At 36.1% G+C, this 12,155-nt stretch overlaps 1 protein-coding gene across 1 annotated transcript; it reads left to right on the top strand.

Moving 5' to 3' along the window:
• Positions 1–423: 423 nt before the first annotated feature.
• LOC147536764 (eukaryotic translation initiation factor 3 subunit B-like) lies at positions 424–6,081 on the top strand. The gene is made up of 11 exons (XM_086643929.1): positions 424–853; positions 940–1,180; positions 1,668–1,814; positions 2,388–2,516; positions 2,966–3,094; positions 3,169–3,252; positions 3,341–3,465; positions 3,572–3,770; positions 3,848–4,380; positions 4,479–4,587; positions 5,516–6,081. Exons 1-11 carry the CDS (start codon positions 732–734, stop codon positions 5,861–5,863), a joined length of 2,166 nt encoding a protein of 721 aa, XP_086500055.1. The 5' UTR covers positions 424–731; the 3' UTR covers positions 5,864–6,081.
• The last annotated feature ends 6,074 nt before the right edge of the window (positions 6,082–12,155 follow it).

Here is a 12,155-nt window from a genome sequence, read left to right as displayed (position 1 = left end):
CGCGGACTCAAAATTCATGGGAGCTCTCGCGTCCATGGAAAGAGCGAGGAATAGCGAAGAAGGAGAAGCTATAGCCATTTTAAAGGGACTCATCTGGGCTGAAGAGAATAAACACAATAACATCATCATAGAGAGCGACAATATTAATCTCATCAACCATCTAAAAGATCGTAGGAAGGCCATTCACTGGTTCTCCAGCTTTCATATCACGAAGATCAGAGAAACAATGAGTAGAGTGGGCAACGTGAATTTCAGCTACACAAATAGACTTCTGAATGACAAAGCCGACAAACTGGCAAAATGGGCGAGAAAGCATCAAAAGTCGAAGTCTTGGGCAGTTGTTCCTTCCTTTTTTATTAATTTGTATTGTAATAGTGTACTCGTTTAAGTGTTTATCTATGAAAGTTCTTAACAAAAAAAAAGAGAGCCTAAGCTAGACCTCAAGCTGGAAGCAGTCCTAGACCATTCGAACTGGACATAGAGCATGCATATTCTTTCGGACTGAACAATCGGAGAGAAGTTCGCATACAAAGTTTTTTAGTCAAATTTGATTGACCAAAGTCAAACACCTCAACGAAGCGCTTATAGCAAAAAAAGTGAGGCGCCTATAGAGGCACCCTTCATAAGACTGCCCTAAGTGGGTTGCAGTTTCTCTTTAGGTTTACTATCTCTCTCTCTTATTAGGTTTTCTACACTCTTCACTCCCAAACCCTAATCTCACAGACGAAAGGATGACAGAGGTTCTGCCTTCTGCTGAAATCGAATCTAGAGCCACCAGGCTCGGTATTGATTTCTCTCAAATTGATTTCAGTTCAATCGAGCTTCCTCATGGTGATGATTTTGGCATTCCAAGGTAAAAAATTTCTCAACTTCCGATCTCCTCTTCCGTGTCTTCTTCCCTTTGTATCTTCAAATACTGATTTTTATTGATTTTTGTAGTGATGATGAACAAGCTATTCGTGACGAAGATGCTCTCGAATATGAAACTGGATTTGGGAACACAATCGTTGTTGACAATCTTCCTGTCGTTCCTCCTGAAAAATTTGATAAACTTGAAGGTGTTCTTAGAAAGATATACAGTCAAATTGGTGTTATAAAAGAAAATGGGTTGTGGATGCCTGTTAATCCTGAAACACAGAAAACCCTAGGTTATTGCTTTATCGAATTCAACACTCCTCAAGTAATTTCTCTTTACTATCTCTTTTTCCATATTTTAATTCTGTCTGTGAATTATTAGAATGATACAAATTTATCATTATGTGCAAAGAAAAGAAAACAAAAATCTAAGTGTATAAACAGATTCATTTCAGTACTAAAGATTTGAACTTTAAACATATATCTATGTCACTAAGAAGCTGGGTTAATTATGATTTGCCAAACAAGAAGTTTGTATATTCCGGTTGGTTTTGTTAGAGCTGCATAATGAACTTTTGTTTATTGTGGAATAAGTTTTTCTATGAACTATCCCACATATTTGATTTATCCTGGTGACCATCATTGGTTGTAGAAGTACAAGTAATCGTAGTAGAAAAAATTTAAGTACTTTGTCGTTTACGCCGTATCATCTATTTCTGCTTTGGGTACCGAATGTTTACTCTTTTTAAATTAATGCTCATATATGCATATTCACTTTTGCCTGATATCTCTTTTTCCGCTTCCATGATTAGGAAGCTGAGCTCGCAAAGGAAAGGACAAACGGATATAAACTTGACAAAGCTCATATATTTGTGGTCAACTTGTTTGATGACTTCGATAAGTTCATGAAAGTTCCAGACGAATGGGCTACCCCAGAAACCAAGCCATATGAACCAGGGGTAACTCTTCAAATCTTTTTCTTGGGTGTTTTTGTTATTTGAATATAATGTTTTGTTTCTCTTTGGTGTAAATATCACTCATCCGACTGGTTTTATATAAGTTTTTAAGAGGCTGAATCAGCTATAACTTTACAGCTCGTATGTCGGGGACTCCTCCGTTTTTATTTCTGAGAGGGTGAATGATCAAAAATATATTTTTTTTTATCTTGTATCCTTATGTAGACAATATGTTTGCTTTTCTTTTGGTTAGACATTGAAATATATTGAGTTATTTGGTACTTTGGCAGTTGAACTTTTTGGAGTGACATAGATCTTTTATCGGTTTGTAGTGACTGTTTCACCAAATTTTGGTACCAATTACCTCTTTTATATTTGCTTAAAAAACTTAACACATTTTTTGTGTGTTCCTAAGTATAGTGAATTCTTTGGTTTGTAAATGAGTTTTGTTAATCTATCTTTTTGCGTTTCAAAAAAAATGATGCTCTTGTTACTTCTGATACAGCTGGTTCATTTTACTCATAGCTCTGATTATTAGGATTAATAGTTTATTGCTCGGTTGGCCTATTATTACAGGAAAACCTACAGCAATGGCTGACTGATGAAAAAGCCCGGGATCAGTATGTTATTCGGGCTGGTGCCGATACTGAGGTTCTGTGGAACGATGCCAGGCAATTGAAGCCTGAGCTTGTTCATCGTCGTAATGTAAGTCGCTATCTCTTTCTGGATGTATCTGTACTCATCGGTGATGGTTGATATTGATTTTTGTACATTCTTGCTTTTTGCGTAATCATTATTAGATGTTCTAGTGACATGGGTCTTTCTAGTTTAGATTTATTCTAATATCAATGTCTTAAAATACATTTCTCTTAATCCTTGTTTGACTTTAGGTTCTTAAGAAATTCTCTAGGGAACCAACTTGCATGAAATTCCATTCATTTATTAGCAAAAGTGCAAAACAATATGTACAAAATAGGCCACACTAGTGGTTTCACCGTAGGTCAAGATAATTCGAGAATGATGCGTATTACCTTATGACTAGGAGTTCACTCTTGTTCAGCGACTTCTGTTCAGGACTTCAGGTTACCGCTTAGCCAACTCGGATTGTTGTAATTTGTTCGAAAAATTAATATTGTATATTTCATTATTTGCAGTACTGGACTGAGAGTTTTGTTCAATGGTCACCACTTGGAACATACTTAGCCACGGTTCACAGACAAGGAGCTGCTGTCTGGGGAGGTGCTTCTGGCTTTAGCCGTCTCATGCGTTACGCTCACCCACAGGTCGTATTCAATCCTATTTACAGATTCTCCTAAACCTTTTCCTTGCCTAAACATACCTGATCATGTTGGTGCAGGTTAAGCTCATCGATTTTTCTCCTGGTGAAAAGTTTTTGGTAACTTATAGCAGCCATGAACCAAGCAATCCTCGTGACACACATGTGAGCAACCTGTTATTTAGATGTGTATATTGTTATTTAATTGATATGTATTATCTATTTCTTACTGAGTTCGTGTTCTTAATGTTAGAGGGTTGTCTTGAATATTTTCGACGTGAGGACGGGAAAAGTGATGAGAGATTTTAAGGGGAGTGCAGATGAGTTTGCTACTGGTGGGACTGGTGGTGTTTCTGGAGTGTCATGGCCTGTTTTTAGGTGATTTTCTTTTTCAATGATAATATGCATGTATTCCCATTGACGAAAGGCTTCATCATCAACTTACGGATGAGTTAATATCTTCAAATATTCTTTTTTCATTCAGATGGGGTGGCGGAAAGGAAGACAAATATTTTGCCAGAATTGGCAAGAATTTGATTTCTGTCTATGAAACCGAAACCTTCACTCTTATTGAGAAGAAGTCTTTGAAGGTGGAAAATGTCCTAGATTTTTGTTGGTCACCCGTTGATCCAATAATTTCTCTCTTCGTTCCTGAGCTTGGTGGTGGCAACCAGCCTGCTAGGGTTAGTACTATTAACATCTCTTTTAAGATGCAAATTGATGATTATGCTGTTTTATCGGCTATGCTTTTCATTTACAGGTAAGTCTTGTCCAAATGCCTGGCAAAGAGGAACTCAGGCAAAAGAATCTCTTTAGTGTCAGTGATTGCAAAATGTACTGGCAAAGCAATGGCGAGTACCTTGCTGTTAAGGTTGATCGATACACAAAGACGAAGAAAAGCACTTACACTGGCTTTGAGCTTTTCCGCATTAAAGAAAGAGATATCCCTATTGAGGTTTTGGAGCTCGAAAATAAGAACGATAAGATTATTGCTTTTGCTTGGGAGCCCAAAGGCCACAGATTTGCTGTTATCCACGGAGATAGCCCAAGGCCCGATGTCAGCTTTTACTCAATGCGTGCTACTCAGCATACTGGCCGTGTTACAAAACTGATCACAATACAAGCGAAACAAGCTAATGCACTCTTTTGGTCTCCTGCTGGTCGCTTCATTGTTCTTGCCGGATTAAAGGGTTTCAATGGGCAATTGGAATTCTACAATGTAGATGACCTTGAGACCATGGCTACTGGAGAGCATTTCATGGCTACAGATATTGAATGGGACCCAACCGGAAGGTATAGTTATAGTTCCCCGTTAGTTAAGAGGTTTTACAGAAATAGCAATGTTATCCTCTTTAAAGTTCAGAAGTTTAAACTTTTTCTTTTTTTTGCAGATATGTTGCAACTTCTGTTACTTCAGTTCATGAGATGGAAAATGGATACAACATCTGGTCTTTCCATGGAAAACTACTATACCGGATACCAAGGGATCACTTCTATCAGGTACTTACATTACTACTTTTGTATATGACATTAGTGCTCATCAAAGGTAAAGGATATCCGTCCAACGTTTTCATAACTAAGTCATATAGAGCTGCATGAAAAGATCCTAACACGGGATTATGACCGTGATATATATATATATATACATAATATGTATCTTATCTATTAGGTCCTTTATTTTTTCGTACAATTTTGAGTGGTGGATCAAGTGATCAACCATAAACGTTTATGAATGACTTTTAAGAGTTTTTTTGTTGCGAATACACCCAAGATAAATTGATGAAAGCTAACACTGTATACCCATTGAAGTGGCTGAGAAGTACCAAACTGGCTAATAAGGATATCAATATCCGCCGAGGGACCTATATATGAAACCAGCTCGGTCAGTTATATAGGAAATAAGTCTGGATCTAACGGATGAGGATTTCTTTAAGTTTGAGCTCTTTAAGTAATTACGGAAACAACCAAAGGGTGTTTAAGTAATTTAAACCGTGAGAGAAAACAGGGTGAAAGTTCGCAAAACGTTTCCTAAATTTAGATTTGGTGCACGAAATCACACTTTCTTATATAGTTTCCACCGACATGTGGGAAATTTCGACCGACATAATAGAAATCTAGCAAAAGATTTGGAGAATTTAATACTAGAAACATATCTCTTCCTTCATCTCCAAATGAGATTTAAACTATGAAGTCCCCTATTTTTTCAGGTAATTATTCTTCCCTCCATATACTTTTTACTTAACCCATCTCTTTTCATTTATCTAAGAAAAAAACATTGCTCGTAGAAAACAATGACTTTTTTGTTGTTGCAACAAACAATGTGACTTAAGAACGCAGTTAATTTTATGTACATATATTTAGGGCCTTAGCCAAAGGAGATCTGATATTAACTTGACCTTTTTGTATATATGAACCATATGTTACGCAGTTTTTGTGGCGTCCAAGACCACCATCCTTCTTGACAGCTGAGAAAGAGGAAGAAATTTTCAAGAATCTTAAGAAATACAGTAAGAAATATGAAGCCGAAGACCACGATGTTTCCAACCAATTAAGTGAGCAAGACAGAGAGAAGCGGAAGACGTTGCAGGAGGAATGGGCAAGATGGATGAAACAGTGGAAGCAAATGCATGAGGAAGAGAAGACAGATAGGCAGATACTAAGAGATGGTGAAGCTAGCGACGAGGAAGAAGAATATGAAGCTAAAGAAGTCGAAGTTGAAGAAATACTGGATGTTGCTGAGGAGATAGTGCCATATGAGTTCGACCAGGAAATTTAGTCGAACAGTTTTCGTAAGTTAATCAAATCTTTGTTCTGTTTCCGCTTTGTAGTAGAAGATGGGTGGGGCTATGCGTATGAGCTCACTGAATCCCCACCTGTCGCATACTTTTGTTCTTTCACTAAAAGATAATTATTTGGTACTTAGCAAGAGGAGTTTGAATGATAACAATGTATTAGAATATTCTGTTCTCATGTTTGGTTCATATACTGGTTCAATTTTGGTTTTGAGTTCAAGGGTCTGTTTGATACATAAGAATATCGCATTGGAGGGTTGATTTGTGTAGGAAAACAGTTTTCAACTGTTTGGTAAGACACGGTATGAAATACATGCTTTACCAGTTGACCATACGTTTATTTATAACTAATAGTATCCTTTCAACGAGAAAAATAAAGTGAAGACGTGACCTAGCTGGGTATTAGGGTCTTCAATGGTAACGAAGGAGATACTAAGAAATGTTTATTTAGGCACATGCCCAAGAGGAATTTATACATTAATTTTTCTGGAAATACTCTCTGCAATGGAACAACCGCATTTCTCGCCGCCAACCTCCTTTGGGTGGTGGTGAAAACGGTTATTTTACTTCCTTTTCTAATAATCCTAGGGATTTTGCATAAAACTCTGGGTTTTAATCTATACACCATTACATTCCCCTTCATCATTCTTCATCTTCTCACCCTTAATAGCACCTATCCCTATACTCTCAATGGCTAATTCTAAGAACACTTGACACATTTAACTGAATCTGATATCCTTTCATTAGAATTACAAAACCTTCAAACCACAGAACCCACTCCAATCACATATTTTTTTTGTTGGACTCCAATCACATCTTACTAAACAATGAACAAAACCCATCCCTCACCAGAAAAATCAACAACTGCCTGGTCATCAAGATGATATCCCTTACAAAATGCAAGGAAGGGAAGAAACCTGAAGACTATGTCCTAGACAAGTTTTTTATGATGTTACAACTTCATGGTATCCCCTGCAATCTCATCACCCAAAAACACTGTTGAAACGATGGCAAGATCCTTTGGTAGAATTGCTCCCTTAACTATAGAAGACACCAACATGTGGGGAGGATTTACTAGAGTTAAAATAGAGATGTCATTCAAACCTTTCCCAGAGTCTATCAACCTCTCTATCAACAATCTTTAACAACTGCAAACTTTTCTTTAAGACTGAAAACCCTCCCAGATTATGCGTTTACTGTGGCATGGTGGGGCATTACCTTAGATTCTGTCAAAATAAAAATATAGTACTCATGGCAGCTTCTCCCAAATATCCTCAAGACTACATTTTCTTTACTAGGAAGAGCTCTCTAATTGGGTACCTTTGATCAGTTCTCTAATGGAAACAAAACCTGTACATCTATGTACCTGCAGGAAGTGGATACCCATGGAAATAACGTTACTGAGTCAACACGGGAAGAAAGAGCCGGTTTAGAGCTAAACATTCAAATGGGTGACGTGGAAATTTTTGTTTCTTGAATATAGTGCAAAGACTCGAGAAAACGTGGATAAATGCTTTGAAGGTAAACACTTTTTCATTTCAAAAATTTGGGATACGTACGGGTACAACAATTTAGTCGTTATGAGAATGTTAAAAATGTGATTGTGCGTCGATATTACTGAATCTGTTTAACAGAGATATGATATCATTTTTTTTATTGCAGCTGCTGGACAGGAAAGATTCAGAACATTAACAAGCTCTTATTACAGAAGTGTTCACAAAATAATTCTTGGTATAACACTTCATATGAGACAACTTGTTATATTCCCGGTCTTTTCATTTTTTCGATTCTGCTTAGTAGTTATAAGCATTTGGGGGTGGAATAGTGAAGTTCTAGTTTCTTGCTACCATTTGATTGATCTTCATTTATCTAATTCATTATTTACTGTAATCTTAGTTTATGATGATACCTGACGAGAAAGCTATACAAACTTGTCAGACGTATGGGCAAAGGAAGTCGAACTTTTGATTTCAAGATCGCCAGAAACAGTACCCAGCAAGTAAGGCTTACTTCAGATTTTGTCTTGTGCCGTTTTACTTTGATTTCAATCTTAGATGGCTTTAACATCAATTGGTTTATTGGGTTTGTTTTCTGAATCCATTTGGTGAATAGGGTTGATCTTGAATGTTCAAAATAACTTTATTTTTCTTATTTGTGTTTGTTGTGTTTTAGATTGGTATTAGAGTGAGTAGGAATAGAAACTATGCAGCCAAAGACATTAAATTTGGAGTTGAAGCTTGTGCTTTGATGCTTAGAGGTGTTGAAGAACTTGTTGATGTTGTTAAAGTGAAAATGAGACCAAAGGTATAACATTTATATTCTGACCATCTAATCATTTGCATATATAAAGAAGTTCGGTTTAACTTAATTTATGGACGTGCAATGTTGAAACTATTTGTTTTGGCGTTTGACCTCTTCTTTGTTCTATTTTAATGTGCTTTATAGTGGATGCAAATATTTTCTTTTTTACTAAGTTATGCTTATATCTTACTTCGTATTTGTTGCGAAAAGAAACACATGTTATAGATGGCGGCTTATATTTGGTTCTGATGTTTTGGTTTCGAAGGGTCGGAATGTTGTTATAGAACAAAGCTATGGTGCACCTAAAGTTACAAAAGATGGTGTCACTGTTGCTAAGGGCATAGGATTCCAAGATAGAGTTAAAAACATGGGTGCAAGCCTTGTAAAGCAAGTCGCAAACGCAACCAACGATGTTAATGGTGATGGTAAGTTTCCGTTACTGAACTATATTGATGTAGACGCAGCGGAAATATAAAAACGATAAATAAAGTAAACGAAGAACGGTAAAATAACTGAATAAACTTAATAAACTAATATTCAAGTGTGTTACCCCCGGTCCGAGCTTCATCTTTGACAGGAAATCAACAGCCTGATTGGCTTCTCTATAGACATGAAAAACCCGAAAACTCCGAAACCTTTGAACACTTTCTTTTTTTGGTTCCACCGACATGTGGGAAATTTCGAGCGACATAATAGAAATCTAGCAAAAATTTGAAAAATTTGAACATTGCTCGTAGAAAACAATATGACTTTTTTGTTGTTGCAACAAACAATGTGACTTAAGAACGCAATTAATTCTAGGTACATATATTTAGGGCCTTAGCCAAAGGAGATCTGATATTAACTTGACCTTTTTGTATATATGAACCTTATGTTATGCAGTTTTTGTGGCGTCCAAGACCACCATCCTTCTTGACAGCTGAGAAAGAGGAAGAAATTTTCAAGAATCTTAAGAAATACAGTAAGAAATATGAAGCCGAAGACCACGATGTTTCCAACCAATTAAGTGAGCAAGACAGAGAGAAGCGGAAGACGTTGCAGGAGGAATGGGCAAGATGGATGAAACAATGGAAGCAAATGCACGAGGAAGAGAAGACAGATAGGCAGATACTAAGAGATGGTGAAGCTAGCGACGAGGAAGAAGAATATGAAGCTAAAGAAGTCGAAGTTGAAGAAATACTGGATGTTGCTGAGGAGATAGTGCCATATGAGTTCGACCAGGAAGTTTAGTCGAACAGTTTTCTTAAGTTAATCAAATCTTTGTTCTGTTTCCGCTTTGTAGTCGAAGATGGGTGGGGCTATGCGTATGAGCTCACTGAATCCCCACCTGTCGCATACTTTTGTTCTTTCACTAAAAGATAATATTAAAAGATAATATGGTACTTAGCAAGAGTTTAAATGACAATGTATTAGAATTTTTTTTTTTGCATAAAGTATTAGAATATTTTGTTCTCATGTGTGATTTGAAGTACTGGTTCGGTTTTGGTTTTGAATCTCTCTCTCTCTCTAACATTAAACAACATAGAATTTTCCTATGTTATAATTTATTGGGACTTCAACGTGCAACCACTCTCATTCTCAATCTATTTCCTGGTATGATCAAAATTGAAATGACCTACCATATTTTGTAGTCAAAGTCTGGAAAATTTTAGATTTCCCCAAAAAGAAGCAGGAACTCTGCTTTATCTAACCCATTTGGCCATTGATGAGGGTGTGTAGATAAGAGATATAGTGGATTTGGGGTGTTCAAGCTCTTTCATGACCAAGTTGCGTATTGAGGGTCTTCACATGTAATCAAGGATTAACTATTTTAAACCGCTGCCTTTCGGGGACATCTAAAATTTTTTTGGAGTACTAAAATTTTGGTCAATAAGATTTGACTAAGAGACAACATTGTTTTGCATCTAACTCAACTTGTTTGTATTCACTACTGCAAATCTGACCACCATCTTTGTTTCTCTCTCCTTTTCTGGTCTCTTTCTCTTTTTGTTCGAACGAAAGAGAGAGGAGGAGAGAGAAACCTAGAGGATAGGGGTGATGGTGGTGGTCAAGAGGTAGTATGTGGTGGTTGTAGGGGACGATATTTGGGAGAAAATATCTAGATAAGATTTATAATAAATTTAGACATATAGTAATATATTTAACTATATTAAAATTTGGAGATGTACGGGCTAGAAGCCCGTACAGAGCTCCTTCAACTCTTACAACTTACTTTATAAATTCTTCAATTCAATCTCTAATTTGCTTCTCTTGTGATTCCTATGCTTCCTGTCCTTCATACCCACATCTTACCTCTATTTATACTAAAGATAGAGCATACTAGTAAAGACTAGAGAATTCTACATTGGGACTTACAAAGAGTTAATATAATTTTTAGACTAATCTTTTTAGTCAAACTTCTCTAGACTATTCTTCTCTAGATATTTCTACTTTAGAAAAGACTCCATCTAAATACTTCTCCCAATACAAAGAGTTACATAGGAAATTACAAATTACTAATTTCCAACACCCCTTCTTAATTTGTAATTTTTATCGAGTCCTTGAATTTCTGAAAAATTCTTGAAGCACCATTTTCTGCAATAATCTTCATTGAATGATGGTTTTCTCCTTCTGATTTCAATTCAGATCAAAACTATTAACTCAATATTGTTTGCATTTGCTCGCTGTAGCAGGAAGCATATTTTTAAATGAGCAATGAGACTTTTGTAATGTCTTACTTAGGACATCCTTGAAGGAAATAAGAATCACTATTTTTTCCCCATAATCTTCATAAAAAGAATTAATATCCCACTTTTCGTTTCCTTACCTGGTGTGCTCAAACGACAACTTTGGTCGCATTTTCATGTAGATGCTTTACTTTTTTTTTTGTTGATACGAGCTTGATCAATTTTAGATTCAGAGGCTCTTCACAACCTATTGAACTTGATCACTTGGATTCAGAGGTTCTGAATTTAATTGCTATAACTCAACCCTGCTTTTTGGGTCTTTTTTTTGTTGATATTTTTTGCTAATTTTTTTGTCTCTCCTTCTTAAGAGATTCTCTCATTCACACCACCAGGTGGACAAACCCTTTGTTCGGGTAGTCACTTTTTCCTTGCTCTCTCTTTGTCTTTTTTCTTCTTTGTGGGAATACCATACTTTAAGTTTTTTTTGGTTTGCCACTAGTGAGGAATTCATCGCCTTTCCGTTGCATTTTTCTTCTTCTTTCTTCCTTTCTAATATGGAGATACACCAACACCCACCCATTTTCCAATTTCCAATTAACCTTGGATGAATATTTGTGTAGGACTCAACATTGAACCTTCAGCTCTGATACCACTTGTAGGGGACGATATTTGGGAGAAAATATCTAGATAAGATTTATAATAAATTTAGACATATAGTAATATATTTAACTATATTAAAATTTGGAGATGTACGGGCTAGAAGCCCGTACAGAGCTCCTTCAACTCTTACAACTTACTTTATAAGTTCTTCAATTCAATATCTAATTTGCTTCTCTTGTGATTCCTATGCTTCCTGTCCTTCATACCCACATCTTACCTCTATTTATACTAAAGATAGAGCATACTAGTAAAGACTAGAGAATTCTACATTGGGACTTACAAAGAGTTAATATAATTTTTAGACTAATCTTTTTAGTCAAACTTCTCTAGACTATTCTTCTCTAGATATTTCTACTTTAGAAAAGACTCCATCTAAATACTTCTCCCAATACAAAGAGTTACATAGGAAATTACAAATTACTAATTTCCAACAGTGGTTGGATGCTCGGAGGTAAAAAATAAACTAAGTTCATGTTAGGCTCAAAACAGAGTTTCACTATGTCAAATTTGACTAACAAAAAAAATCTTTATGTTTGTGAGATATTTTTGACCCCGACTTTTTTTTTTTTAATTTGTCAAGATTTTCTCGAAGTACAACCGTCATCAACGGGATTTAATTTACATGTACTCTCCCTATAAACATAGGCTC

This window comes from Eschscholzia californica, unplaced genomic scaffold (genome assembly GCF_041429995.1).
Source record: "Eschscholzia californica isolate CP2 unplaced genomic scaffold, dmEscCali1.0.p SCAF_5, whole genome shotgun sequence".
Lineage (NCBI taxonomy): Eukaryota > Viridiplantae > Streptophyta > Magnoliopsida > Ranunculales > Papaveraceae > Eschscholzia > Eschscholzia californica.
This window is presented reverse-complemented; position numbering and strand designations above follow the sequence as displayed.

Coding starts and splice junctions, on each gene's coding strand:
- LOC147536764 (XM_086643929.1), top strand. CDS start 732: ATGACAGAGGTTCTGCCTTCTGCTGAAATCGAATCTAGAGCCACCAGG. Junction 1,815..2,387: donor CCAAGCCATATGAACCAGGG/GTAACTCTTCAA, acceptor CTATTATTACAG/GAAAACCTACAGCAATGGCT. Junction 4,588..5,515: donor CAAGGGATCACTTCTATCAG/GTACTTACATTA, acceptor TATGTTACGCAG/TTTTTGTGGCGTCCAAGACC.